This window comes from Salvelinus alpinus, chromosome 14 (assembly GCF_045679555.1).
Source record: "Salvelinus alpinus chromosome 14, SLU_Salpinus.1, whole genome shotgun sequence".
Lineage (NCBI taxonomy): Eukaryota > Metazoa > Chordata > Actinopteri > Salmoniformes > Salmonidae > Salvelinus > Salvelinus alpinus.
The window spans coordinates 52196950-52223136 of record NC_092099.1 but is presented as its reverse complement, the minus strand read 5'-3'; the positions used below and the strand labels follow the sequence as shown (position 1 = coordinate 52223136).

The 26187-nt window shown below is 45.5% G+C and overlaps 2 protein-coding genes across 2 annotated transcripts; one reads left to right on the top strand and one right to left on the bottom strand.

Moving 5' to 3' along the window:
- Positions 1 to 8122: 8122 nt before the first annotated feature.
- On the top strand, positions 8123 to 10094 carry LOC139539049 (frizzled-5-like). The gene has a single exon (XM_071341741.1). It carries the CDS (start codon positions 8219 to 8221, stop codon positions 9968 to 9970), a length of 1752 nt encoding a protein of 583 aa, XP_071197842.1. The 5' UTR covers positions 8123 to 8218; the 3' UTR covers positions 9971 to 10094.
- A 1903-nt stretch (positions 10095 to 11997) lies between these two features.
- On the bottom strand, positions 11998 to 25315 carry ccnyl1 (cyclin Y-like 1). Its single transcript, XM_071341742.1, has 10 exons — positions 24193 to 25315; positions 20722 to 20802; positions 20381 to 20424; positions 18481 to 18581; positions 18354 to 18389; positions 18146 to 18197; positions 17493 to 17612; positions 14993 to 15159; positions 12820 to 12982; positions 11998 to 12650 (listed from the first exon to the last, which is right to left on the bottom strand). The coding sequence occupies exons 1-10, from the start codon at positions 24347 to 24349 to the stop codon at positions 12534 to 12536; spliced, it is 1038 nt and encodes a 345-aa protein (XP_071197843.1). The 5' UTR covers positions 24350 to 25315; the 3' UTR covers positions 11998 to 12533.
- Positions 25316 to 26187: the final 872 nt, after the last annotated feature.

Below are 26187 nucleotides of genomic sequence, written 5' to 3'. Positions count from 1 at the left end.
TCACAACCCAACCCAACCCCCTATATAACCTGTCACAACCCACCCCCCTCTATAGCCTGTCACAACCCACCCCAACCCAACCCCCTGTATAACCTGTCACAACACACCCCACCCCAACCCCCTCTATAACCTGTCACAACACACCCCACCCCAACCCCCTCTATAACCTGTCACAACACATCCCAACCCAACCCCCTCTTTAACCTGTTACAACCCACCCCAACTCAACCACCTGTATAACCTGCCACAACCCAACCCATCCTGCTCTATAACCTGTTACAACCCAGCCCTCTATAACCTGTTACAACCCACCCAAACCCAACCCCCTGTATAACCTGTTACAACCCACCCCAACCCCATCTATAACCTGTCACAACCTACCCCAACCCCCTCTATAACCTGTCACAACCCACCCAAACCCAACCCCCTGTATAACCTGTCACAACCCAACCCAACCCCCTCTATAACCTGTCATAACCCACCCCATCCCAACCCCCTCTATAACCTGTCACAACCCAACCCCCTCTATAACCTGTCACAACCCAACGCAACCTAACCGCTATAACCTGTTATAACCCAACCCAACCCCCTCTATAACCTGTTACAACCCAACCCCCTCTATAACCTGTTACAACCCAACCCCCTCTATAACCTGTCACAACCCAACCCCTCTATAACCTATCCAAACCCAACTCCCTCTATAATCTGTTACAACCCAACCCAACCCCCTGTATAACCTGTTACAACCCAACCCAACCCCCTGTATCACCTGTTACAACCCAACCCAACCCCCTCTATAACCTGTCACAACCCAACCCCCTCTATAACCTGTTACAACCCAACCGCCTCTATAACCTGTTACAACCCAACCCCCTCTATAACCTGTCACAACCCAACCGCCTCTATATCCTGTTACAACCCACTCCCCTCTATAACCTGTTACAACCCAATCCCCTCTATAACCTGTCACAACCCAAACCACTCTATAACCTGTTACAACCCAACCCAAACCCCTCTCTAACCTGTCATAACCCAACCCCCTCTATAACCTGTTACAACCCAATCCCCTCTATAACCTGTCACAACCCAAACCACTCTATAACCTGTTACAACCCAATCCCCTCTATAACCTGTCACAACCCAAACCCCTCTATAACCTGTTACAACCCAATCCCCTCTATAACCTGTCACAACCCAAACCACTCTATAACCTGTTACAACCCAATCCCCTCTATAACCTGTCACAACCCAACCCCCTCTATAACCTGTTACAACCCAATCCCCTCTATAACCTGTCACAACCCAAACCACTCTATAACCTGTTACAACCCAATCCCCTCTATAACCTGTCACAACCCAAACCCCTCTATAACCTGTTACAACCCAATCCCCTCTATAACCTGTCACAACCCAAACCACTCTATAACCTGTTACAACCCAATCCCCTCTATAACCTGTCACAACCCAACCCCCTCTATAACCTGTTACAACCCAACCCCCTCTATAACCTGTCACAGCCCTCTCAGTCTACTGATGCTCTCTTTGCCCTCTGACTAAAAGTCTGAACATGTTATTGAGTCGTTTGCAGGGCCCAGGCTCATGGATAGAGACATTTAGTCAGGGTATAATCCTGGCCCTAGTTATGTTTTATAAATAGGCTCAGGTTTTTTTCTACATTTTACCATGTCAACTAACCAGGAAAAACTCTGGCCCTACTTATCGGCTGAGGCTCCTCACTGTGTGACAACACTGTATAAAGAAAATATGTGTCACGCCCTGACCATAGAGAGCCTTGTTATTCTCTCTTTTGGTTAGGTCGGGGTGTGACTGGGGGGGGGGGTTCCTATCTAGGTTAATATTTTCTATGTTGGCCTGGTATGGTTCCCAATCAGAGGCAGCTGTTTATCGTCGTCTCTGATTGGGGATCATATTTAGGCAGCCATTTCCCCACTGGTTTTTGTGGGATCTTGTTTGTGTGTAGTTGCCTGTGAGCACTGCTTGAGCTTCACGTTTTCATTTATTCTTCTTTGTTGTTTTTGTGAGTTTTATTTGATTAAACATGTGGAACTGTACGTACGCTGCGCCTTGGTCCGTTAATTCATTAGACGAACGTGACAATATGACTGTTATGCGAAATACTGCTATTATAAAGATGAGATTGGGTTTACATCATTTTATCACACAAAATGTGGGATTTACACATGGTTGTTGGTCCCTAAATGTGGGATTAGGGGTGTTTATGAGTAATTGTGTCTGGTATTGTGTAACCCTGACCTCATGTCTCTGTACATAAAGGATAAACCAGAGAGAGGAAGGAAGAGTGGAGACAGGAAAATGAGAATGCATTTACAAACGTGAACATTTGTAACATTGTGTCATCAGCCTTTTGTGTGTGTGTGTGTGTGTGTGTGTGTGTGTGTGTGTGTGTGTGTGTGTGTGTGTGTGTGTGTGTGTGTGTGTGTGTGTGTGTGTGTGTGTGTGTGTGTGTGTGTGTGTGTGTGTGTGTGTGTGTGTGTGTGTGTGTTTCTATGGAGGAGGCTGAATGAGGAGTAGGATAAAGGCTTTTGTGTAGACACCTGTACGGGCACGCAGGCTCATCCCTGGCCCTGGAAGGAGGGAGGTGGTGAGAGGGGGGGAGAGAGGAGTGTGGACAGAAGAGCCAGGTTGGGGATCAATGTGCCACAGCACTCCATTTCATTCACATACCCAAGCTAACTGAAATGGAGCCCACAATCATTTCCGTGTGTTTTTTGTAGGTGAGTTCAGGTGGTTGTTTTGATTCCAGAGAAAGAAGAAATGACAATCAAGTGATTGGTTGTTGTGTCACTCTGTCCAATCACAGAGCAGCACTGCCTGTGTGGGCAGTTGATGACTAGGTGTGCCTAGCTGTCAGATCTGTTGATATGCTGTGCTCTGTAACCATTGGTTAGCAGATTGGTCAATGATGCAGGTCAGGGTTGGTTTGAATGTGTTCCTTCAGTGTCAAGTCTTAGTCAAACATCTTAGGCACCAGGGACATTTACCAAGAGTGACCCAGCGTGTGTGTGGACTTTAATGTTTTAGTGTGCGTGTGTATGTGTCACTGTCTTTGATTGTTACCACAGAGGCTTTCAGGAATGTGGACCTTTCTATCGACTCATGTATCTTGGTAACTTGCAGTTTAGCCAATGGAATCTGGGTGGTATCAAGCAATAGAAATGCTTGACTTGACAGTTATGAAAGACACACAGTCAGTCAGTCAGACAGACACCCTGAAAGACCTTTGGACTTCAGAAAGCCTCAACACTCTTGGGGGGGGGGGGGGGGGGAGAGAGAGAGACTCCTTCACAAAGAATTCCAAAACATTCCTCAAGTCTACTTGTGTTTGTTTGACTGCACATAGTAAAGAAACCATAACTATTCTCCTGAGCAATGTAGTGTTGTAGGTGGAGTATACTCTAGTACCCACACATCAACCACACTACACACCCATGCTATCTATCTACACCTATGGTATGTGGTGTACTTTGTATTTCAAAGCAATTAGGTAAATATTGTACAGTCAGTTTATATCAGAGTAGCAAACCATGGTTATAGCTGGAGTCTGTTTGAGTGATAGGACAAGGAGAGCAAATCTAGTTGTGTGAGAAAATATCAACCCTATCCTGTATAAATGTTCCCTGACCTTAAAGAGACAGGTCAAGAGAAACAGGCTAAGAGTGAAACCGTGGCTTTGTCCCAAATGGCCCCCAACTTCCCTATATAGTGCACTACTTTTGACCACGACCCATAGAGCTCTGGTCAAAAGTAGTGTACTGAATAGGGTGCCATTTGGGATACAACCATGCTTTGTGGAAGAGCCCCTCCATGTGAACACAGGGCAGTGTTCTTGCATGTTGGACCCATTGTCATGCATGTTTAGACTCAGTCCTGCTAGGTCAACACACAAAGCATGCCTGTTGTTTACCTTACCTAGAGGCCTACCAACCTCCCTCCCTACCTACCAACCTCTCTCCCTACCTACCAACCTCTCTCACTACCTACCTCCCTCCCTACCTATCTATCTACCGACTGACCAACCTCCCACCCAACCTACCTACCTACCTACTTCCTTTCTTCCTTCTCTCCCTCCCTCCCTAACAACCTATTGCCCTCCCTACCTACCAATCGCTCTCTCTCCTTTCCGACCAACCTCCCTCCCTCCCTACCTACCTACCTACCTCCTTCCTTCCTTCCTTCTTTCTCTCCCTCCCTTCCTCCCTACCAACCTATCGCCCTACCTACCCACCTACCAACCTCCCTACCTACCTACCTACCTACCTACCTACCTACCTACCTACCTACCAACCTCCCTCTCTCCCTACCTACCTCCCTACCTACCTACCTACCTACCTACCTACCTACCTACCTACCGACCAACCTCTCTCCCTACCTTCCTACCTACCTTCCTACCTACCTACCAACCTCTCTCCCTCCGTACCTCTCTCTCTCCCTACCTACCTACCTATCTACCTATCAACCTCTCTCCCTACCTACCTATCAACCACTCTCCCTCCCTCCCTATCAACCTCTCTCCCTCCCTACCTCCTACCTACCTACCTATCTATCTACCTACCTACCTACCTACCTACCTACCTACCTATCTCTCTACCTACCTACCTCCCAACCTCTCTCCCTCCCTACCAACCTCTCTCCCAATCTACCTGCGTACCTATGTTTTTTTTCTGCAGGTGTGTGTTGATGATTCAGGCTGCAGGAATGGGTCCCTTGCACAGGAAGCTGCTGAGGGAAGAACAGCTCATAATAACGCCCGGAAACCATGTGTTTTGATGTATTTGATACCATAATCCATATTTGATACCGTAATCCATTACATGTAAGGGATTACAAAAAATGGTAACTGTAATCTGTTATGTTACCAGCAAAAATATTGTAATTGGATTACAGATACTTTTGAAAAACTAGATGATTACTTCAAGGATTAGTTTTAAATTCAGAAAGGATGTTTGTGATTTTTTTTTTTTACATTTCTGTTTTCTCAATGACATTCAAATCAGCATTGAAAAAAGGCCCAAGTTTAAGTTTGTTCCACCTGAACACACCAGATGTGTTTGATGGATCGCGGGAAAAGAGCACAAATAGGCTTTTGTAGGCTACAGTCCAAGCTATGTCTTCCAATGGTGCGACTGCTGTCAGCATCCAAAGATTATCCAACTTGAATAAATGCTTGGAGGTAAGGATGACAGCAGTGGTGTAGTCTATGGTGATACAGATATCACTTATTATTGATATCTACATAGCGCAGTGATGTGAATCACACTGCTGCTCTCATTTAGCTATTTGCGCCTTACGGATTGTGGTTGTTGTGGATGATGTTCACAAATCTAAATGTGTATTTGAACCCAATAATGGTTGAATTCAAGAAGTTTAAGCTGGCTATCAATCATTGTTTTTGAAACCAGTGGACAGCCAGTGAAAAATGCGGTCTTGCAACAGCTGCAGTGCGGATCCCAGCCTATGGAATACAAGTGCGGCTTTTATTTTGGCATTAATACATGTCACTTATCAGTTTGCAAACAATGTATATATATAATTGAGTTAATAAAGCCGCATACAAACATGGTCTCTTTTTTGTTTTCTTGCTCCAAAATGCAGGTGTTTCAGCCTAGCTCAGTGCTTTCTGTGGTGGTGGGGCAAGCCAGCAGAAAATGCGGAGCATTGCACCGTGATTGGCTCAGTGTTCTGTCACTCATGGGGAAACTACGTCATTGTGAAGTGTAAGGGGAGACCTCGAAAATTCTAACCCTTTGGCTGCTGTCATATGTTATGTAGTAAGCTGTTAGTAGCCCATGTGCCTCATGCTAATAATTTGGTCCCTTTTCCCCTCTTAATTAGCCTATAGCCTGTTTTAGAGAAATGTAATCATTGAATATTGTAAGAGCTTTCATTGTCTGCATATATGCCCCCGTTATTTATCCTACGGTTCTGACTTGGTGTACAGGGAGAATACTGTAAGAACTGCCCATGTTCTGAATTCTGTCGCTGTACATTTCAAAAGTGCTGAACAAATAGTTATATTGACAACGTCCGTCCTAGCTCGCTCATTAATGTCTTAATCGGATTGCATCTTATCTGCTCATCGTTCTCTTATGCCATAGTTTGTACATCTCAAGTGTCAGTAGAAACCACATTTGTTTAAACAAATCAGCCATATCAGCTATGTTTTTTAAAAAGGCAGTAAATGAGTCTGAATCGCTGCCAGACAAGGCTCCGCTGATAGCCAGGTGTAGCAGTGGTAAGGTGTTGGGACTCTGCTGTTGGGGCAGCTTTATGTAGGCCATAAGTTTGTGGGCACCGTTTGTCACCGTTATAGTGCAATTAATGTATTGTTTCGTGTTGTATAGTGGTATTGCTGGCGTGCATCATTATTTTTGTTTGCCCCACCAAGATCTGCATGCTAAAATCACCACTGGGTCATGCTCAGGTAAAACAATTTGGCTAATTCTGATAGACTTTGTTTTTTAATGGAAAGATATAATTTAATTGTATTATTATATGTAGTAGAAAGTGATGGGTTAGAAGAAGCCTACATAACCAACCCATAAAGTAAAATGTAACATCCATATATGGCCAGATATGTAAACTTTAATATTGATTTATCCTGCAATAGATGTCTTTCAATTGGTAACATACATTTTGGTCTTCTTCTAATGCCTCATCAGATTACGTTACTGAGTTTGGCTAATCCAAAAGTTACATTACTGATTACAATTTAGGACAGTTAACTAGTAACTTTTTAACGGATTACATTTCGAAAGTAACACACCCAACCCTGGTAAACACCTATGCAGTACAGGAACCCGTGAAAACACTTTCCAATATGATCCCCACCTTTCATTTGTCCCTACATTGACTCTTTTTTTCTTTTATTTATTTTATCCACGGTGCATATACAGTATACAGTTTGAGGTGCAGGTGCGTTAATGTCTCCAAATGCCACCTGTCCCTCCACATCCGGTACATTTTGGTCATCCATATATTAACTGATTTGGTCAACGCTGTAGCTCAAACTCGGGTCCTGATTACTCCAAAAGGTACAAGGAGCACGGCGGAGTACGGATAGGCTTGGTGAAGCTATCCAAACAGTCCTTGGTCAATAGAACTGAGTGCTCGAGGGCTGGCGCTGTGGATGAGGTGGGCGTTCTGCAGCAGGAGGGGTCTCTTCCTCTTGGGCAGCAGAGCGAGTTATTTTGGCAAGCACTTTGAGATGTGTAGCGAGACAGAGCGATACCTGCTTACAATCATTGGAGATAAGTTTTGGAAAACAAGTGCTGAAGTTTTGAATGAGACGACTCTGGGGTTGTCCAAGTGATACATTTGGTTGGACAAAGGAAAGCGTAACGAGTTTCCCAAACTTTGGAGAGAGAGGAGCGTAAGTGGACGTTTATCAGAAACCTGTTTTCTACCCCGAGGTTCAGACCCCGAGAGCGGCTGCATGAAGAGTGGATTCTATTTTAATTGGATTAAAATGTGGACTTTAAATGAAACGCACGGGACGTGTTAGGCACCATAGCGGAGAGAAACATTGAGATTAATTTTCTAACAGTTTTGCTTCCAAGTGCTTTTATTGTTCAGAGAGACGCGGTGAGAGGGGTTCCTCTTATCAAGGCACGGGCGACTTCACCTGTCATGCGGAATACAAACTGGAGGAATATAACATTGTTTCTTGTTTACGCCTGTGGTTACAGTTACTAAATTTATTGACGCGTGGCCGAAATGCAAGGAAAGGGTAAATTAATTGTCAACTCAAGTAATTGCAAAGCTTGGTGAATGATTTACAATTGAATGCAACCTATTTAGAGCCTCGGTCGGCTTGGTGTTCATAGTCCATCTTCCCGAAATCCTCACAAGATTTATTGGATAAAACAGTGGCACTTTATTTCGTGGTTTTTCGGATCTTGGCTGCTGTGTTTATAATCACCATGGTTCATTCGAAAGGTGCTCATGCTGTTGGAAGAGAATGCGCGTCCTGCAGTCTGGAATGAAACTTGTCTGTGATTTATAGAACAGAGGACTGTGGACATGCTGCTGGAGCAATTACGCTCTCCTGGGATTTCATATGTCGGAGATGCAGTCATAAATGAAAGGAACGCCTGAGCTTAGAAAATACTGAAGTCCACAACGCAATTCCTGTCATTTTTCTACCTATATTTTTTTCACGGAAATATCCCACTTCCCCATGGCGACCACAGTCAAACCCAGGCTGTGTGGTGTCGTCCGCTGGCTGCTCGCGCTGCTCCTCCCCCAGCTGCCCCTGCTTGCGCACGCTGCCTCCAAGGACATAGTGTGCGAGCCCATCACGGTTCCCATGTGTAAGGGCATCGGATACAACCTCACCTACATGCCCAACCAGTTCAACCACGACACCCAGGAGGAGGTGGGGCTGGAGGTCCATCAGTTCTGGCCCTTAGTCCGCATCCGCTGCTCCCCAGACCTGCTCTTCTTCCTGTGTTCCATGTACACCCCTATCTGTCTGCAGGACTACAAGAAGCCCCTGCCCCCCTGCCGCTCTGTGTGTGAGCGGGCCAAGCGAGGCTGCTCCCCCCTCATGATCCAGTATGGTTTTGAGTGGCCAGAGAGGATGAGCTGTGAGCAGCTGCCTCAGCTGGGAGACGAGACTCTGTGTATGGACCAGAACAGTAGCGAGACCACCACCCTCTCCCCTCCCTTCCCCAAACCCACCCCCAAGGGCACCCGCCGCAGGCAGCCCGTCCCCAAGCCCCCCGCCCCCCAGGAGTGTGACCGGGACTGCCGCTGTCGGGACCCTCTGGTGCCCATCAAGAAAGACGCCCATCCCTTATACAACCGGGTCCACACTGGCCCTGTGGATAACTGTGCCCAGCCCTGCCACCACCCTTACTTCTCCCAGGACGAACGCACCTTCACCACCTTCTGGATCGGCCTGTGGTCCATCCTGTGCTTCGTCTCCACCCTGACCACTGTGGCCACCTTCCTCATCGACATGGAGCGCTTCCAGTACCCTGAGAGACCCATCATCTTCTTGGCTGCCTGCTATCTCTTTGTCTCCCTGGGCTACATTATACGACTAGTGGCGGGTCACGAGAGGGTGGCGTGCACTGGGAGCGGAGACCAGCAGCACATCCTGTATGACACCACCGGCCCCGCCCTGTGTACCCTGGTCTTCCTGCTCATCTACTTCTTCAGCATGTCCAGCTCCATCTGGTGGGTGGTGCTCTCCCTCACCTGGTTCCTGGCTGCAGGCATGAAGTGGGGCAATGAGGCAATCGCTGGCTACTCCCAGTACTTCCACTTGGCTGCCTGGCTGATTCCCAGTGTCAAGTCCATCGCGGTCCTCGCTCTGAGCTCTGTGGACGGAGACCCGGTGGTGGGGATCTGCTACGTGGGGAACCAGAGTCTGGAGAGCCTGCGGGGGTTTGTGTTAGCTCCCCTGGTGGTCTACCTCTTCACCGGCTCCCTGTTCCTCCTAGCGGGCTTTGTGTCTCTGTTCCGCATTCGCAGCATCATCAAACAGGGAGGGACCAAGACGGATAAACTGGAGAAGCTTATGATCCGGATTGGGTTGTTTACGGTGCTTTACACTGTTCCTGCTACTATAGTAGTAGCCTGCCTGGTGTACGAGCAGCACTACAGGCCTGGCTGGGACCGGGCTCTATCCTGCTCCTGTCAGGCTGAGAGACAGAGGCTGGGCCTGGGGCCTGACTACGCCGTCTTCATGTTGAAGTACTTCATGTGTCTGGTGGTGGGCATCACATCAGGGGTGTGGATCTGGTCTGGGAAGACCCTGGAGTCCTGGAGGAGGTTCACTGCTCGCTGCTGCCCCTGTTGGGTCTCCAAGCCCACCGTGCCCCCCTCCATGTACATCGAGGCCAGCACGGTCCTCATGGGACACCCCGGGGCAGCTCTGCCACCAGGGTCCTACCACAAACCTGCCCCGCCCTCACACGTGTGAATGGGACCCTAGAGGGTAGAGGAGCCCCTAATGCCATGTGTTCAGTGATAGCCCCGTCATATGTGAGAACGGGACTCACCTTGATGTTGGACAAGATGGTGAATGTGATAAAGCAGTTCTCTGGAAGCAAAAGGGTCAGAGGACAACCAGGAGATAACCAAGTCATTCCACAGGTTGTAAATACAACATCAACAAACCTGCCTCACTGACTCTTTTCATGGAACATATGTGTTTTTAACAGAAAAGAGGGATATTGTAGAAATCACAATGTGAATTTCTTTGAATGAAATGGGACGTTTGTATCATATGAGCTCTTTGGTACAACTGGTACTCATTGCTGCTTTGGCAAAGTACCACTACTTCAACAGACCCACAGGGGTATTCAACTTGAATACTTGAAGGCTTGAAGCCTGATGGTTTTCTGTTCTACCTGATAATTAATTGCACCCACCTGGTGTCCCAGGTCTAAATCAGTTCCTGATTAGAGGGGAACATTGGAAAAAAATGCAGTGACACTGGCTTCGCGGACCAGAGATGAGTTTGAGGGCACTAGAACATTCTCTGGGGGGAAAAAGGGAGTTGTGTTTTCGTCAGACTGTGGATGGACGTATAACCTGCACATCTGTACTCCTGTCCATCTGGACCATTAGATGACTCACTATTTATTCCTGTATATATGATGCTCTATAAAAGACTATGGATTTTGCTTACCCAGAATGCCCCCATTATCCAGGGTATTATTCAGTGGGCACTGGGTCCTTAATGGGTGAGAACAAAATTAAGAAAATATTTCATGTGTTTTGTTGCAATCCCAGTGATTTGAATCACTATTCAGTATGAATCTAGTGGATGTGTTTGTATGCTGCTCGAGTTCAATTATTCCAGTATGTACCAATACACACAATCTTGCCCTATTCTGCCCGGTAAAATCCAGCTTGGTTGACTGACTGGTCTGTGAACACCCTAGCCGGTCTTTATAGTAGTGGGATGAAGATCTCTAGCCCAAGTGTTGACCAGATTCTGGACTGGACCTTTGGTGAGGTAATCTGAAAATGGATGTGTAGCCCACTATTATATCAGTAAACAAGGGCCTCTTTTTCTCAACCAGTATTTTCTGTTAGAAATCATTGTCAAAAGTAGCCTCTATAAAACACTAATAGCAGTTGTAGGGAGTTTAATGCTTTGGAATAGTTTTGATATGGACCATGTTGTAAAGCGGTTTGGAGGGACTACTCTCTGTTTGTCAGATCAGTCTCACAGGCCAGAAGGGATGGCCAAAGTGCACCTGGCCTCCCTCTGAGTACTATACCTGTCTGTGCATTACACCCCCTAGTGGTACACACTGGAACTGTTCACACCAACCCAATGGTAAATGTACAGGTTTCGATCACCTGTAAACTACACTGAACCCTCGGACACGTCACCTACGGCTCTGTATACATTTTCAATGACCGCGTCAGTACTCACATTGAGTCAGACGTTTACAAAATGGTCAAAATATTTCTGTTCAATGGTATCCAGCAGGCATAGGCCTACACATCAAACTGTCTTCTCACAAGGGATATACTGGCTGTAGGAACTGGTGGACAGCTAGACTAGAACATGGTTAACTCTGGATTAACTAAAACCTTGTCCAGTTGCTGTTTTCTGCCTTTCTACTTTGTTGTGCTTCAGAGTTTTTCTAACTAGACTAGTGTGTAAATGTTCCAGTGTCTCTAATTTATTAGCCTGTTTCCTGACGTTCAGTGTGAGAGTGTTCTACCCCATCATTTGTAAGTCTGGACTGCAGCTTTGTGTGTACTACATTCAATGTGGCAAATTCATTGCTGACATTATACAAGAAAGATATTTTCTAGATATTTCTGAAGATGCAGCTCTCCCCTACTTTCATTTAGCTCTCACTACTAGAGAATTAAACTGTGGACCAATCTGTTTCTGAGTATGCGTCATTTGATGTCTAAAGTAATATGTTTACAATGCACTCCCACACTTGTATGTTCTCATCTCCCCTCCAATGAAAGCCACAATGATGTTACATGATTAGTGTTTATTTAAAATACTCCATCTCCAAATTATTTTCAATTTAAAAACAAGTACATTTCACAGCTAGTAGCCTACATAGTAAGCAAAAAAAAAAAAAAGATTTTTTTTCTTCCCCCTTCTTTCTATGTAGTGAAGAAGTTATTTTGCGCTTAGGATCTGGGACGGGACAGGCGGGGCCTATGGTGCTGCCACGACCAGTCTCAGAGGGGCTGGGTTTGAAAGAGGGTTTGAGGCAGGTATCCTGGGGTGTTTGTTGGGCTGTAGAGGTCAGATATTGTTGAGTTAATTTTGCATGGCTCAGTGCTCCAGGCGGGTGGACTTTTCACTTTAGGACCAATGGAAGTCTAAAATGAGCGAACTTCACCCACCCGGGGCACAGGGCCATGCGAAATTAACTCCACCATTGTGTCTGTCCAGTGAGAGCACAATGTTGGAGTGTGGCTGTCCTATGAGAGAGCAGTGTTGGGAGTGACAGATTTGTCGCTGACTAATGAGAGCACAACGCTGAAGTGTGGCTGGCCTATGAGAGCACAGCGTTGGAGCGGCGGATGCCCACCAGATTGTCAGCGCTGAAGGACCTCCTCATGGCCGCTCGGCTCAGGTCCTTGTACTTGTCTTCACACAGTCTGGAGATGGCCTGGACAACACAACACACAGGCTCATTGGCTTCATACCTAACGCACTGGTTAACAACACTTCCCTTTTGACCATTCATGTCTCGCGCTCCGTCTCAGCTGCCATCTTTTCTGCTACTAGACACATTCTCCCACTTCTACTGATACCTGTAAGCTCCTTCACTACCTTACCTCCAGTTTCTGTGCCCTCTCGTTGTTGAGTGGCTCGAGGGGAAAGAGGAGGTTGTTGTCCTCGGCCAGAGAGCGCAGGTCGAAGTAGTACTTAGCGTAAACACTGGCCGGGACGTTGATGTTGAACTGCAGCAGCTCCAGGAAGTGACGCTCCATCTCGTTCCTGACGGAAGGAGAGCGGATTAAACAGGGTTAATAGAGAGACTCCTAATAAAAAAAAGTTGCTCTCAGGCACAGATCTAGAATCAACCCTGACAATGAGTGGGGGAGAAATGCCAAATAGACCTTAGATCAACGATAGGGGTAACGTCAACCACGGGCCAGCCCTCATAGGGCGAGAGTCTAACCAATAGCATAAACTTCACTTGTCTTTCCCTTACAGCAGCAAGGAGAAGGTTGCATGTCTGCAGGAGTGCTATTCAACTCATCTTATTAAAATGTTTATTATAAAAATTAAAAAAATCTATTTTGTCAAGTAATTACCCAAAAGGACAAACAGGAATTAGATACAAAAAAATAAATACAACTCAACAAACTAGAGCAAGTGAGGGCTGGCCTATTCATTCTAACTACAATGAAGACCCATACGGCTCGCTTCATGTCTCTCCTTATCACCACGGAGACAGCATCCAGGATGCTTTGTGGGAGAGGAGACATGAGGGCCAGGGTGGCTGGAGGTTGTGTGTTGGAAGGCTGATCTCCCAGGGCAACTAATGGAGTGTGTGAGGGCTACTGCCATTATGTAGGAGAGATGAGAGCCACTCCAGACTCCCCAGCTCACAAAGACATGACAGTAGACTGCAAATGGAAAGAAGAGCGGGAGGGACATGGGCTCACACACACAGGGTGGCAGGTAGCCCAGAGCATTGGGCCAGTAACCATAGTTAGAATTCCAGAGCTGACTAGATATAGATATCTATATATTTTTTTTATGTCGATCTGCCCTTGAGCAAGGCACTTAACCCCAATTTCTCCTAGGTTGCCGTTGATAATGGGTGACCCTGGACGTGACCCCACTGAGTGTGTCTGAGGAGGAGTTGGGATATGCAAAAAAAACATTTATATTTCATTACACTGTCATGTGTGAAACAGGACAAATATAAGCACCCCTTATTTGACACATGTACACACTCAAACAACTAACTTAACAGACAGTCAACCGCAGCCCACTCTAAAAGCAACTAGAATTTAAGCCAGTAGTTTAGTAAGGAGCAGCCTACTGATGGCTTGGAGCAGCCTACTGATGGCTTGGAGCAGCCTGCTGATGGCTTGGAGCAGCCTGCTGATGGCTTGGAGCAGCCTGCTGATGGCTTGGAGCAGCCTGCTGATGGCTTGGAGCAGCCTGCTGATGGCTTGGAGCAGCCTACGGATGGCTTGGAGCAGCCTACGGATGGCTTGGAGCAGCCTACGGATGGCTTGGAGCAGCCTACGGATGGCTTGGAGCAGCCTACGGATGGCTTGGAGCAGCCTACGGATGGCTTGGAGCAGCCTACGGATGGCTTGGAGCAGCCTACGGATGGCTTGGAGCAGCCTACGGATGGCTTGGAGCAGCCTACTGATGGCTTGGAGCAGCCTACTGATGGCTTGGAGCAGCCTACTGATGGCTTGGAGCAGCCTACTGATGGCTTGGAGCAGCCTACTGATGGCCTCCTGTATACAACCAGTACTCTGCCTCCCTCAATGTCCCTCTCTGGGCCTAGTCTTCACTTCTTTGGTGCCCAAAGCAGGGTCCTCATCTCACACAGCCCTGATGAGAGCGAGAGGACAGCTGTCCCAGTCTATAGACTACAGCCCAATGAATGATTATCAGACCAGGGGGGAAGAAGGCTCCAGTCTACATCTGTTCACCTGAAACATGACCATGATGAATCACTACCCAATCAGCCTCCGCCTTCAAATCACTACCCAATCAGCCTCCGCCTTCAAATCACTACCCAATCAGCCTCCGCCTTCAAATCACTACCCAATCAGCCTCCGCCTTCAAATCACTACCCAATCAGCCTCCGCCTTCAAATCACTACCCAATCAGCCTCCGCCTTCAAATCACTACCCAATCAGCCTCCGCCTTCAAAGTGAAAATAACATATCTAAAGCTGAACATTAAAGTACGGTTTAGGTTGGCACAATAGTGAGAAATGTGTATCTTGAGTGTGTGTGTGTCCTGTCCACTCACATGTCCTCCACAGTGATGTCTTTGAGGATCTGGCAGTAGTCTACGTTCCACACGGCCTGGTCGTCCCACACCTTGGACGCCAGCAGGATGGCTCCCAGTACGATACGCTTCCAGTTGCACGGACAGATGTCTATCTCAGCGTAGGTCAGCAGACGCTCCAGATACACCTGGTGAAGGTTAGAGGTCTTAAACTGATCGTGTGCTGATAAACCGGAGGTGGTTATTTCCATTCAGAAATGTGCTCAACATAGAAAACCAGTAGGGAAAAGGGCATGTTATTGATATATAGACACACAAGTGAGAAATAGTACTTTGTTATGGTTGGAGTACAGGAAATAAGGAATGCTTGATATATGAAACTAGGCTCTGTTCACTTGGGCTCTTGAGTGGCGCAGCGGTTTAAGGCACTGCATCTCAGTGCTAGAGGCATCACTACAAACCCTGGTTCGATTCCAGGCTGTATCACAATCGGCTGTGATTGGGAGTCCCATAGGGCGGCGCACAATTGGCCCAGCGTCGTCCGGGTTAGGGTTTGGCCGGGGTAGGACGTCATTAACTGACTTGCCCAGTTAAATAAAAACTTTTTTTTTTTTTTAAATGTACTTGCTGTGCTTCGTCAATGGTTTCTGTTACTCTGCTGCCCCCAGGTGGTGCATTAGTGCAGATGTATTCTAACGTATCATGTAGGTTAATACCTAGTGAATAATACAGTACATTATAATTTAGCAGACGCTTTCATCCAAAGTGACTTAGAAACGCGTGCGTACATTTTACGTATGGGTGGTCCCAGGAATCAAACCCATTACCCTGGCATTACAAGCATCATGTTCTACCAACTGAGCTACAATACATGTACAGTTGAAGTCGGAAGTTCACATGCACTTAGGTTGGAGTCGTTAAAACGATTTTTTTCAACCACTCCACAAATTTCTTGTTAAACTATAGTTTTGGCAAATCTACTTTGTGCATGACACAAGCAATTTTTCCAACAATTTTTTACAGACAGATTCTTCCACATATAATTCACTGTATCACAATTCCAGTGGGGTCAGAAGTTTACATTCTCTAAGTTGACTGTGCCTTTAAACAGCTTGGAAAATTATGTCATGGCTTTAGAAGCTTCTGATAGGCTAATTGACATCCTTTGAGTCAATTGGAGGTGTACCTGTGGATGTATTTCAAGGCCCACCTTCAAACTCCATGCCTCTTTGCTTGACATCATGGGAAAATCAAAAGAAATCAGCCAAGGCCACAGAAAAAAAAAAAAGTGTAGACCTCCACATGTCTGGTTAATCCTTGGGAGCAATTTCCAAATGCCTGAACGTACCACGTTCATCTGTACAAACATTAGTATGCAAGTATAAACACCATGGGACCACGCAGCCGTCATACCGCTCAGGAAGGAGACGCATTCTGTCTCCTAGAGATGAACGTACTTTGGTGCGAAAAGTGCAAATCAAGTGCAAATCAATCCCAGAACAACAGCAAAAGACCTTGTGAAGATGCTGGAGGAAATAGGTACAAAAGTATCTATATCCACAGTAAAACAAGTCCTATATCGACATAATCTGAAAGGCCGCTCAGCAAGGAAGAAGCCACTGCTCCAAAACCGACATAAAAAAGCCAGACTATGGTTTGCAACTGCACATGGGGACAAAGATCGTACTTTTTGGAGAAATCTCCTCTGGTCTGATAAAACAAAAATATAACTGTTTGGCCATAGTGACCATCGTTATGTTTGGAGGAAAAAGGGGGCCGAAGAACACCATCCCAACCGTGAAGCACGGCATCATGTTGTGGGGGTGCTTTGCTGCAGGAGTGACTGGTGCACGTCACAAAATAGATGGCATCATGAGGCAGGGAAATTATGTGGATATATTGAAGCAATATCTCAAGACATCAGTCAGGAAGTTAAAGCTTGGTCGCAAATGGGTCTTCCAAATGGACAATGACCCCAAACATACTTCCAAAGTTGTGGCAAAATGGCTTAAGGACAACAAAGTCAAGGTATTGGAGTGGCCATCACAAAGCCCTGACCTAAATCCTATAGAAAATGTATGGGCAAAACTGAAAAAGCGTGTGTGAGCAAGGAGGCCTACAAAACCTGACTCAGTTACACCAACTGTCAGGAGGAATGGGCCAAAATTCACCCAATTTATTGTGGGAAGCTTGTGGAAAGCTACCTGAAACATTTGACCCAAGTTAAACAATGTAAAGACAATGCTACCAAATACTAATTGAGTGTATGTAAACTTCTGACCCACTGGGAATGTGATGAAAGAAATAAAAGGTAAAATAAATCCTTCTCTCTACTATTATTCTGACATTTCACATTCTTAAAATAAAGTGGTGATCCTAACTGACCTAAGACATGGAATTTTTACTAGGATTAAATGTCAGGAATTGTGAAAAACTGAGTTGAAATGCATTTGGCTAAGGTGTATGTAAACTTCCGACTTCAACTGTATGTGTTTTGATGGTTGCTGACTGCACTCCTCACCAAGGTGACGATGGCACACTCTGCAGTGAGCTGTGCAGCGCTGAACAGAGTTCTGACAAAGCGGTAGATGAGTTTGTGCTCAGGGTCCATGACAGAGTAGTTGTCAGGGACCTGCTCTCTCTGCAGGGAGAAGACAGTGTTAGACAACACATACCAGCCCAGAGACAACACAAAACACACATTCATGTCTTGAATAGCACATAAAAGACTACCCTCAACAAGATAACATTTAAGTAATTTCTCAATTTCCTAATGGTTTTATGTCGACTTTCCTACCAGAGCTGAACTAACTTCTTCATTCCCCCTGCAGTGGTGTGTGCTATGCTGAAGTTGGAGCTAAGAGCAGTGGTGTGTGCTATGCTGAAGTTGGAGCTAAGAGCAGTGGTATGTGCTATGCTGGGCTATGGGGCATATCAAGTTGCAGCGTAAGGTCTAGAAGGGAGTGAAGAGGCTGGCTGATGCCAGATATTGATGTAGACAAGGGCTGAGAAACCAATACTGTCACATCTTCTGCAGACCTCTGTTTTGATGTAAACCTGTATTAGCAGGTCTTTGGAATACGTAACAGCTATTCACTTCCTGTAAACACATAACAGCTATTCACTTCCTGTAAACCCTGAGTGGATTATGGTCAAATTGAACCGACCACTCACCGATAAGGGGTGCATCTTCTCATCAAAAATGTCCAGTGACCTGTCTGAGTCCCTGAGAGACAGAGGAACAGAGAGAACGCCTCCACTATGAGCCAAATACTGTCCAATACAGCCATTCTGCCAGGCCTCGAAGGCACGTTCTGATCCCCCATTAAAAAGTAATACCTGTGCATACTCAAACTGAACAAGTCAAAACACTGCCACTCACCTGTTTTTAATGTGGTAGTATATTGCTAATGTAACACTGGAAAACAAGACAGACAGAAATCATTAGGCCTGAGTTCAACTAGAAAAGGTTTCCTGTGTGTGCATATATGAAGGTAGTGGGTACCCACCATTTAATTGTGCTTTTCAAGTTAGGCTGGCTGACCGTGCTGTCATCTATAAAGATGGTGGAACAGGAGCTGTACTTCTTAGAAAGAGGGCCAGGAGAGGTCTGCAAAATGAAATATGTGACATGGAAGTCAGACGCTGCTAATGTGGGCCCTGTTGAACCCAATCCTTCTGAGGTAATTGATGCTAATGTTAGCCTGTGGTGGCCTTAGCCAAATAATGACATCACCAATAAGTCACTCCCGGGTCAGGAACTATTTCCAAGGTAAAAGGTTTGGTTTGAAATGTGGCTAAACTGGGCAGTTGCTCTATAATACAGAGAGAATGAGATGAGGTGGAGTTGAGGGTGGACACTCGCTAAACATTCATACCAGGTCTCCTCTTTATCTGTGTCTGTCTTCTAGCTGACAGGACACCACAGCGGTTACAGCCTGTTCTATTGTGGTCAACTCAAGCACAGGCTACATGAACAAACACAGAGTAGCAGGCAAGGGGGAACACAGCCTGCCTTTTATTTGACCAGGTCAAAAGGTCTTGGCACTTAGCTAGTTTCCACAGTGGGGCTATATTATTAGAGGTTGGTGTAAAAGCAGGCAGCCATAACCCCAGCCAACCCTCTGCTTAACTACTTACACTGGTGGGAATTGACCTATATGGAAAGGGATAAATTGAAATGTTTCTTACAGAAGAATTATGGAAAGCATATGGGCTCCCGAGTGGCGCAGCTGTCTAAGGGTGCAAGAGGCGTCACTACAGTCCTTGGTTCGAATCCAGGCTGTATGACATCCAACCGTGATTGGGAGTCCCATAGGGCGGCGCACAATTGGCCCAGCGTCGTCCGGGTTTGGCCGGTGTAGGCCGTCATTGTAAATAAGAATTTGTTCTTAACAAACTTGCCTTGTTAAATAAAGGTTAAATAAAAAAATAATAACCATGGCAGCAATTAAAATGGAACAGTTTGGGGATTATGGGAAATTATTAGAGGAAAGGCGAGGACAACAGTTCACCTGACAAGACTGGATCCAAAACATTACACCGTTGATTTGGTGTGCATTTTACATTTACTGTACTTTCCGGCACATTTGTTGATAACGAAATCTAAAAATACTCTGGATACAATCAGCAACATAAGAGAAATGATTGCACATTTTCTTCACAATTCAACAAACATGGTCTCTTTCTGTTCAGGACAACCCAGGGTATAACGCCATGGCATCTTGTAACTATACATCAAACATAGTGATCGTGAACCTTCACACTGTATATCACATGGGTTTTATGATATGGAAATGTGAGGTGCACATTTGGACTCAAAGCGGTATTGATTATAATCTTCAACGTCTTATCTTTCAAAATACATCGAGTCCTCGTAATTTACAGCATTTCCATCACTCAAACAGCCAAAAATGTGCAAAAGTTGCCCAATTAGAGGGAAGGATTGGGGTCAACTTCCTGTCGTGTGATGTTCTATTTCAGAACGGCTGTCAGAGAGCAGTGAAGCGGAGACTGAGCTCTGACGTCATGTATAGCATGTTACTGTACAGCCACTGAGGGACACTAAATTGGAACAATCTGTCCTTTTCAACCAGTATAAGGGCTACATCCTATAAGAGCTGACCAATGAGGTGTGATGGTCAGAGAGTGGCATTTGCATATGCATGAGCTTGGTGTTGTCCTCTAGAGCAGAGGTCCTTAAACCTTTTTCAGCTCCAAACCCAAATGACAAATTGACCATCCTCCCGTGACCCAAATTGTCCTCCAGTGACCCAAGTTACGAGGAACGTATGAGATTACAGATGTATCCTCACAACCCAACTCTCACATGCATGCCCACACAGTATTCACACACAATTCATTAATGTTGGTTAACACAAAATTAAAACTTAGTATTGAAATACTTACATGACTAACATGGTTTATGTGATTGCTTTTCCTCTTGTCTCGCACTGGAAGGAAAAAGAAAATAGGCCATTACAGACCCAGACAAAACAGTCATGTTGAAAATAATGAGGAACGGTACTGAGTCACATTGTGCTTATGAGAAAGCCATATCAGAGTCACTTACAGTAGCCTAAGTACCATCTCTCTACATAGCTTGCTAGAGCAGAGACAGGGTGAGTTACCACCGTACCAAGTAGCTAAAGTGTGTATGACGAGAGTTTGAGACGTGTGCCGTATTGGCTGACATGGCATCATGATCATTTCTCCTGTGTGATGTGTTGTGACCAGGGTACAATACTTACATTCGCTGTCTGTCTGGGACTTGCAGAGGAAGATGGTGCTGGCTCGGGCATGGTCTGATGGGTTGGACTCCTGGGCCAGTTCTGGAACACAAAGACACCGCTGACCATTAGAAACAAAAGTAGGCAACAAGGGTAATGACACAGACTAAGAAACAGAAGAACCTAACTTGGAAGGTTAGTGATCCAGAAAACCGTCTGTTTAGGGGGTAAACTACCTTAGTTCACCTGAGGTGAGTATGTTGACTTGAAGCAGGTGAGTGGAAAATGAGACCTGACACACAGAACAGTGACCTGTAGCTTACTGAACCTAAGCAATAATGCCTGAGAACCAGGGAATTATCGTGACAACTCCCGACAAGGGCTGTTCTGAGGCCCGAGGCGAAGTTATCACATGATAAGTCCAGGGTTTGAAGGCAATAGGTTGCCAACATATTTATGAAAATATGAATTAAAAACATTAACGAGTAAATTTGTTTTTACATTCTAAAGTTTGCTACCCAGGCTGGTCTTCTTAGTTATTTTCTCTTGTTGACCCAGTTGTTCGTTCTAATCTTTATATTCATTCGACGTTGCTATGCTAAACATTCGACGTTGCTATGCTAAACAAGTCATTGACATGTAGCTAGCTGGCAGAGACTCAATGATGTTGAGACAAGAACTTCAATAATGAATGATTTAATAAATATCCAATAGGCCTACATAGGCAACAACTATTATGGTTGGTGAGTCTGAGCTAACAAAGCTAGTTGGTGATGTTAACAGTGACGTTTCCGTTGATAGCACAGGAGTGGGAAAACTAGCTACTGTCCTGGTGCTGCTTGGTGACAGCCAGTGCTTGCCTCTTTGCTGGCACGGGAGAGATCGCATTTGTAAAATGGTACATTGTTGCCCAGGTCAGAGGCAGACAGCTAGGTTTATAACCCCCAACTGTTGCAAACCAAATAGTAGCATGGAAAAATGTATTGACTCTCCCCACGAAGGAGATGAAGTTTATGAATTTCCTGCCTGGGCTACAGACAGTAGAATTATGACATTAACAAGAAATGGTACTTTGTGGGAGTTGTCCCACAACTCCCGCATATCAACCAATCAGCACAACATGTTCTATGTCACTCAACCATTTGAACTATCCCTGTGCTGCAGTACCTGGAAGGACTGCATGCTATTACAGTAGCTAGTGATGGGGAAAATGGATACAGTGACAGTGCATTCGGAAACTATTCAGAGCCCTTGACTTTTTCCACACTGTTACATATCGGCAGCTAAGGATGGTGATAATATTGTATCGTGATATCTCTGGCAATTCCCAGCCCTACTTTTACCCAGTTAGATGGATGAATGAGTGAGTAAGTGAATGAAACACGTGTGTACAGCAGCCAGGCTATGTAACAAAACACACTTGGACAGCAGGAGCGTTGCATTCTAATGATGCAGATGAATCTGATGACCTCCTTTGTAACCACCCCACATTACAGGCTCAACGGTCAGGTTTAGCTATTAGACATCCCCATCCTACCCTGATGTATTAACAGCTACCTCTGTCTGGGATTGGGTGCTCCTGGCCTGGAGCAGACGTGGCAGGCAGGGCCAGGGGGATGCGAGGCCAGACGGGTTGGCTTGGCAGCGTGTGCCCCCTGCCCACTCAGGCTGTGGGGATGGTGGTATGGGACTGGCAGGGCGGGGGCAACAAGGAGACCTTTGTCTGGGGTCTCTGTGGAAAACACAGTCCTCACTCTACACCCCTCCCACACTGGCCAGCACGCTGAGAAACAGGAAGTGGGAGCAGTCATGCCAACCCATCTGCAGACAGGCTACCGAACCAAACAGTGTGTTCCATACAGAGCATAGAGCAGCGACTAGCAGGTAGACTAGCCAACGTGTAGTCTTTTACAACACACACCATGGTGCAACACAAAGTTCTTCAGCCTATCAGATCCACTAAGATGAGTCTGTCATTTACATTTACATTTAAGTCATTTAGCAGACGCTCTTATCCAGAGCGACTTACACATTGGACACTGTCAGACACCATCATGTGATTACTCCAGCCTAGATAAGATGGAGCCTCAGCTCCCCTTCCCAGCCACACTCTCCTCCCTCCACCAACCTACATCAATCACTCCCTGGCCTTTCCCTGGACTGGAGTCTTCCTGCCGGGGAAATACCTTGCGGCACTAAGGGTGGGCGAGGCCTGGTTGGCATGTTAAGGCGTCAGCATGCTGCAGTTCAGCTGGCGCTTAGCCCAACTCGCTTAGCCCAACTCGCTTAGCCCAACTGAACGAATGTGCTTGCATACTCCCTTGAAAGACAAGAAGAAAAAAAATATTTAAAAAATAAAGAGGCAATAGTAATGTTTGTCCATTTTGAGACGCCGTAGCCAGTATACACTTCCTCAAAAGTCAGAATTAATCTGAAATAACTCAATAAATCTATCATTAATTGACATTTTTGCAGAGGAGCTCTTAGTCGTGCAATTTTACAAACAAACACATCACAAAATGTACCCGACCAATCAAATTTGATTTGAAGAGGGCATGACAACACCTCTTCTCCAATCAGGAGGCTGAAAAAATGTCTCATGGTCCACAGATCCTTAAAAGGTTCTATAACTGCACCATTGAGAGCATCTTGACTGGCTTGGTATGGCAACTAATGATTGCCTAGTCACTTTTACACCTACCTATATGTACATATTACCTCCTACCCCTGCACATTGACTCGGTACTGGTACTCCTTGTATATAGTCTTGTTATTTTACTGTGTTACCATTTCCTTTTTTGATAATTTTGTCTTACTTTTTAACTCTGCATTGCTGGGGAAGGGCTCGTAAGTAAGCATATCACGGTAAAGTCTACACCTGTTGTATTCGGCGCGTGACATACAATTTGATTTGGCTGAGCTAGTTGGGCTGGTACTGTGGAATGCCCTTATCACTGAGATCAATGATGGTGGCAACACCAGTCTGAGCTCCGCTGCTCTCAGTCAATAGGGGTCTGAATGGATGAGTGCATAATGCCTGGTGTTGCAGCAGCAGGAAGTGTGTGTGGTTTTACCCCAGGGGTACAACACCATGCAGGGCCTAAAATCAACAGTAGTAAAAAGATGTAAACAACCAGCAACATCAAACCCTGCTGAGAGGGAGGGGCAGGACACCAGGGGGCTATAGATCAAATACCCCTCCTTCCCAATTGACAGCCTCATCTCACTTTACTTTATTTGCATGTAATACAGTTGGCTACAGGCCTCAGAGGGAGGTGTATGAGAAATAGTGTGTTAAAAAGACGAAATGGATGTTGTATATTTTAGTACTGCATCTCTACTGCTGCAACTACCACAGCCAATGATAATGTAGATTTGGAGGAAACCAACCAAACACAGGACAGACACCTACCGGTTCTGTCTTTCTAGTAGCCAGTCACATCCTGTAAATATTTCCAATCCTAGCTATGCTGTAGGGTGTGTGACACCTACCGTCAGGGACCTCTCTGTCGCTGATGTGCTGCAGGTACGGGCCGGTGTCGTCACTCACGTCCGTAATTATTTGGTAGTCTTCGTGGCGGTCCACCGGTTGCCTTGGTAGCTTTGGGCTCCCCTCGGGCGACACGCAGCATGAAACCGTATTCCCCATTCCAAACCAGGGATAACCTCAACACTATTTAAGTAGTGCAAAGTTCCTTCAAATCAAGGATGCCAGATATGTAGCTTTACTGCTACATACAAATACATTACATTAAGCCTATGATTCAGCTACAAGTCCTAGGATAAAAAAAATAAGTCTATAATTAAAACAAAGATGAGAGAAACACGTAAATGGTCAACCAAATTGCTGACCAGTAATGTCAATAAATTGCACCCCTGGCCATCTGAGTGTGTGCTCCGTCCGCACCATGAATCAGATTGCTGGCTGCACAGCAAAATAAAAATCGATGTTTGTTCGAGTGGTCTATGCTCTATTATTTACAAGGTTGCTAACTAACGAAACGAATTATTTGTAACACTGAGGTCATCAAGCAGCTGTTTAAATCCTAGCATTACAAGCGGTTGCCCATTCATCCATTCGGCATTCCTTTGCTAGCAAAATCAGCTAGCTAGCAGCAATGGAACATTGTCTGTAAGGTCGATTAACTAGTCCCTTTAATAACTTTGCCAATATGCATCAACGCCTCCGGAGCTGCCGTTTAAACAATCATTAAAAAAAAAAAAAACTACTCCACTCATATGCTACTAGCTAGTTCTTCCAAGCATGGATCCCCAATAGTTTCCGAACAGGGATTCCCAATTTTCCGAGATGGGACTGGCGTGAGAGATCTTTCTTGGATTCCCAATCCCAGGATCAGACGACAACTTTATCCGAGGCTTGAGGCCTACACTAACGTAGCTACCCGCTTGATAAAGAAAACAAACCCGGAGAGTTTCAAGTCATTTAGTGATTGTAATCTGGTCAAGCCTTGTCGAAGTTAATTTTCGATCTCACAACTTGTGGACTAAAGACCCTACGTTATCCCCTCCTCTCCACCGGCCAGTTCTGCGGTCCGCTACCCGCCACCACCGCCATCAGCTCTGAACACACCGCTGACTGGGTTGCGTTCAGTACGTTTTTACGTTGTGGAACGTTCAATTGAACGGACCTGTGGTTATAGCAAAACAATTCATAAATAAATACAATTGCTTTTAAGTCTTAATTTATGATTAGGTATAAGGTTAGCCGTGAAGTTAAGGTTAGAGTTCAGTTTAAAATCACATTATAAGAAGATAAATTGTCGAAATAGGAGGGGTTTCTGACTTTCTGGGAGTGGTAACTAGTGACGATCGTACTGAACGACCAGTTGACGGGGAGGGTTGGGTTGGGGAACGCTGTCAGCATGGCCACTGCCCTTTTAATTCTCAAATTCGTCACTCATTGCTTCAAGCCACACCTCGCCACACCCACCAAACGTGAGCAAACGATCCTCAAAGTCTGTTCAAGAACGTACACGAACGTTTTGGGGAAACGATTCGTTAAGTACAAACCGTTCCGTAACGTAGCAAACGTTCAAGCGAACTGAACGCACATCTGGCACGCAGAGTTGACCCACCCACTTACAGAACCCTAAATTACTCAAAACAAAGGGGAATGTTTCGATGGCAATTGGTTGAAACACGTGTCAGTCTAAATTATTTCTGAACAATAACTACATTCAGTACATACATCTTCATCCCTATTGGTCTTTAAAAATCAAGAGTGTCCTTCTTTCATTGCTCTATGTACATGTCAATCATCCACCCATAGAAAGACAACCTCTTGGTTAATCGTACATTTTATTGGCCAAAAACCACGGACAGGACTGTACCTAAATTATACTTACAAAACCCAAAAAACAGAACAGCCAGAGGAATTCCACAAATAAAAAAGGAAGAGAAAGAAAAATAATAATAATACAAATCCACATTATATCAATTAAAATACAGACACGTAGGGAATAGATG

Bases quoted from the DNA above. Each gene is read 5' to 3' on its own strand.
- LOC139539049 (XM_071341741.1), top strand. From the start codon at position 8,219: ATGGCGACCACAGTCAAACCCAGGCTGTGTGGTGTCGTCCGCTGGCTG.
- ccnyl1 (XM_071341742.1), bottom strand. From the start codon at position 24,349: ATGGGGAATACGGTTTCATGCTGCGTGTCGCCCGAGGGGAGCCCAAAG. The intron at 17,613-18,145 runs GTGAGTGGTCGG...TTCTCCCTGCAG, and splicing joins AGAAGATGCACCCCTTATCG to AGAGAGCAGGTCCCTGACAA. The intron at 15,160-17,492 runs GTGAGGAGTGCA...AACCTTCACCAG, and splicing joins AGTGTGCCATCGTCACCTTG to GTGTATCTGGAGCGTCTGCT.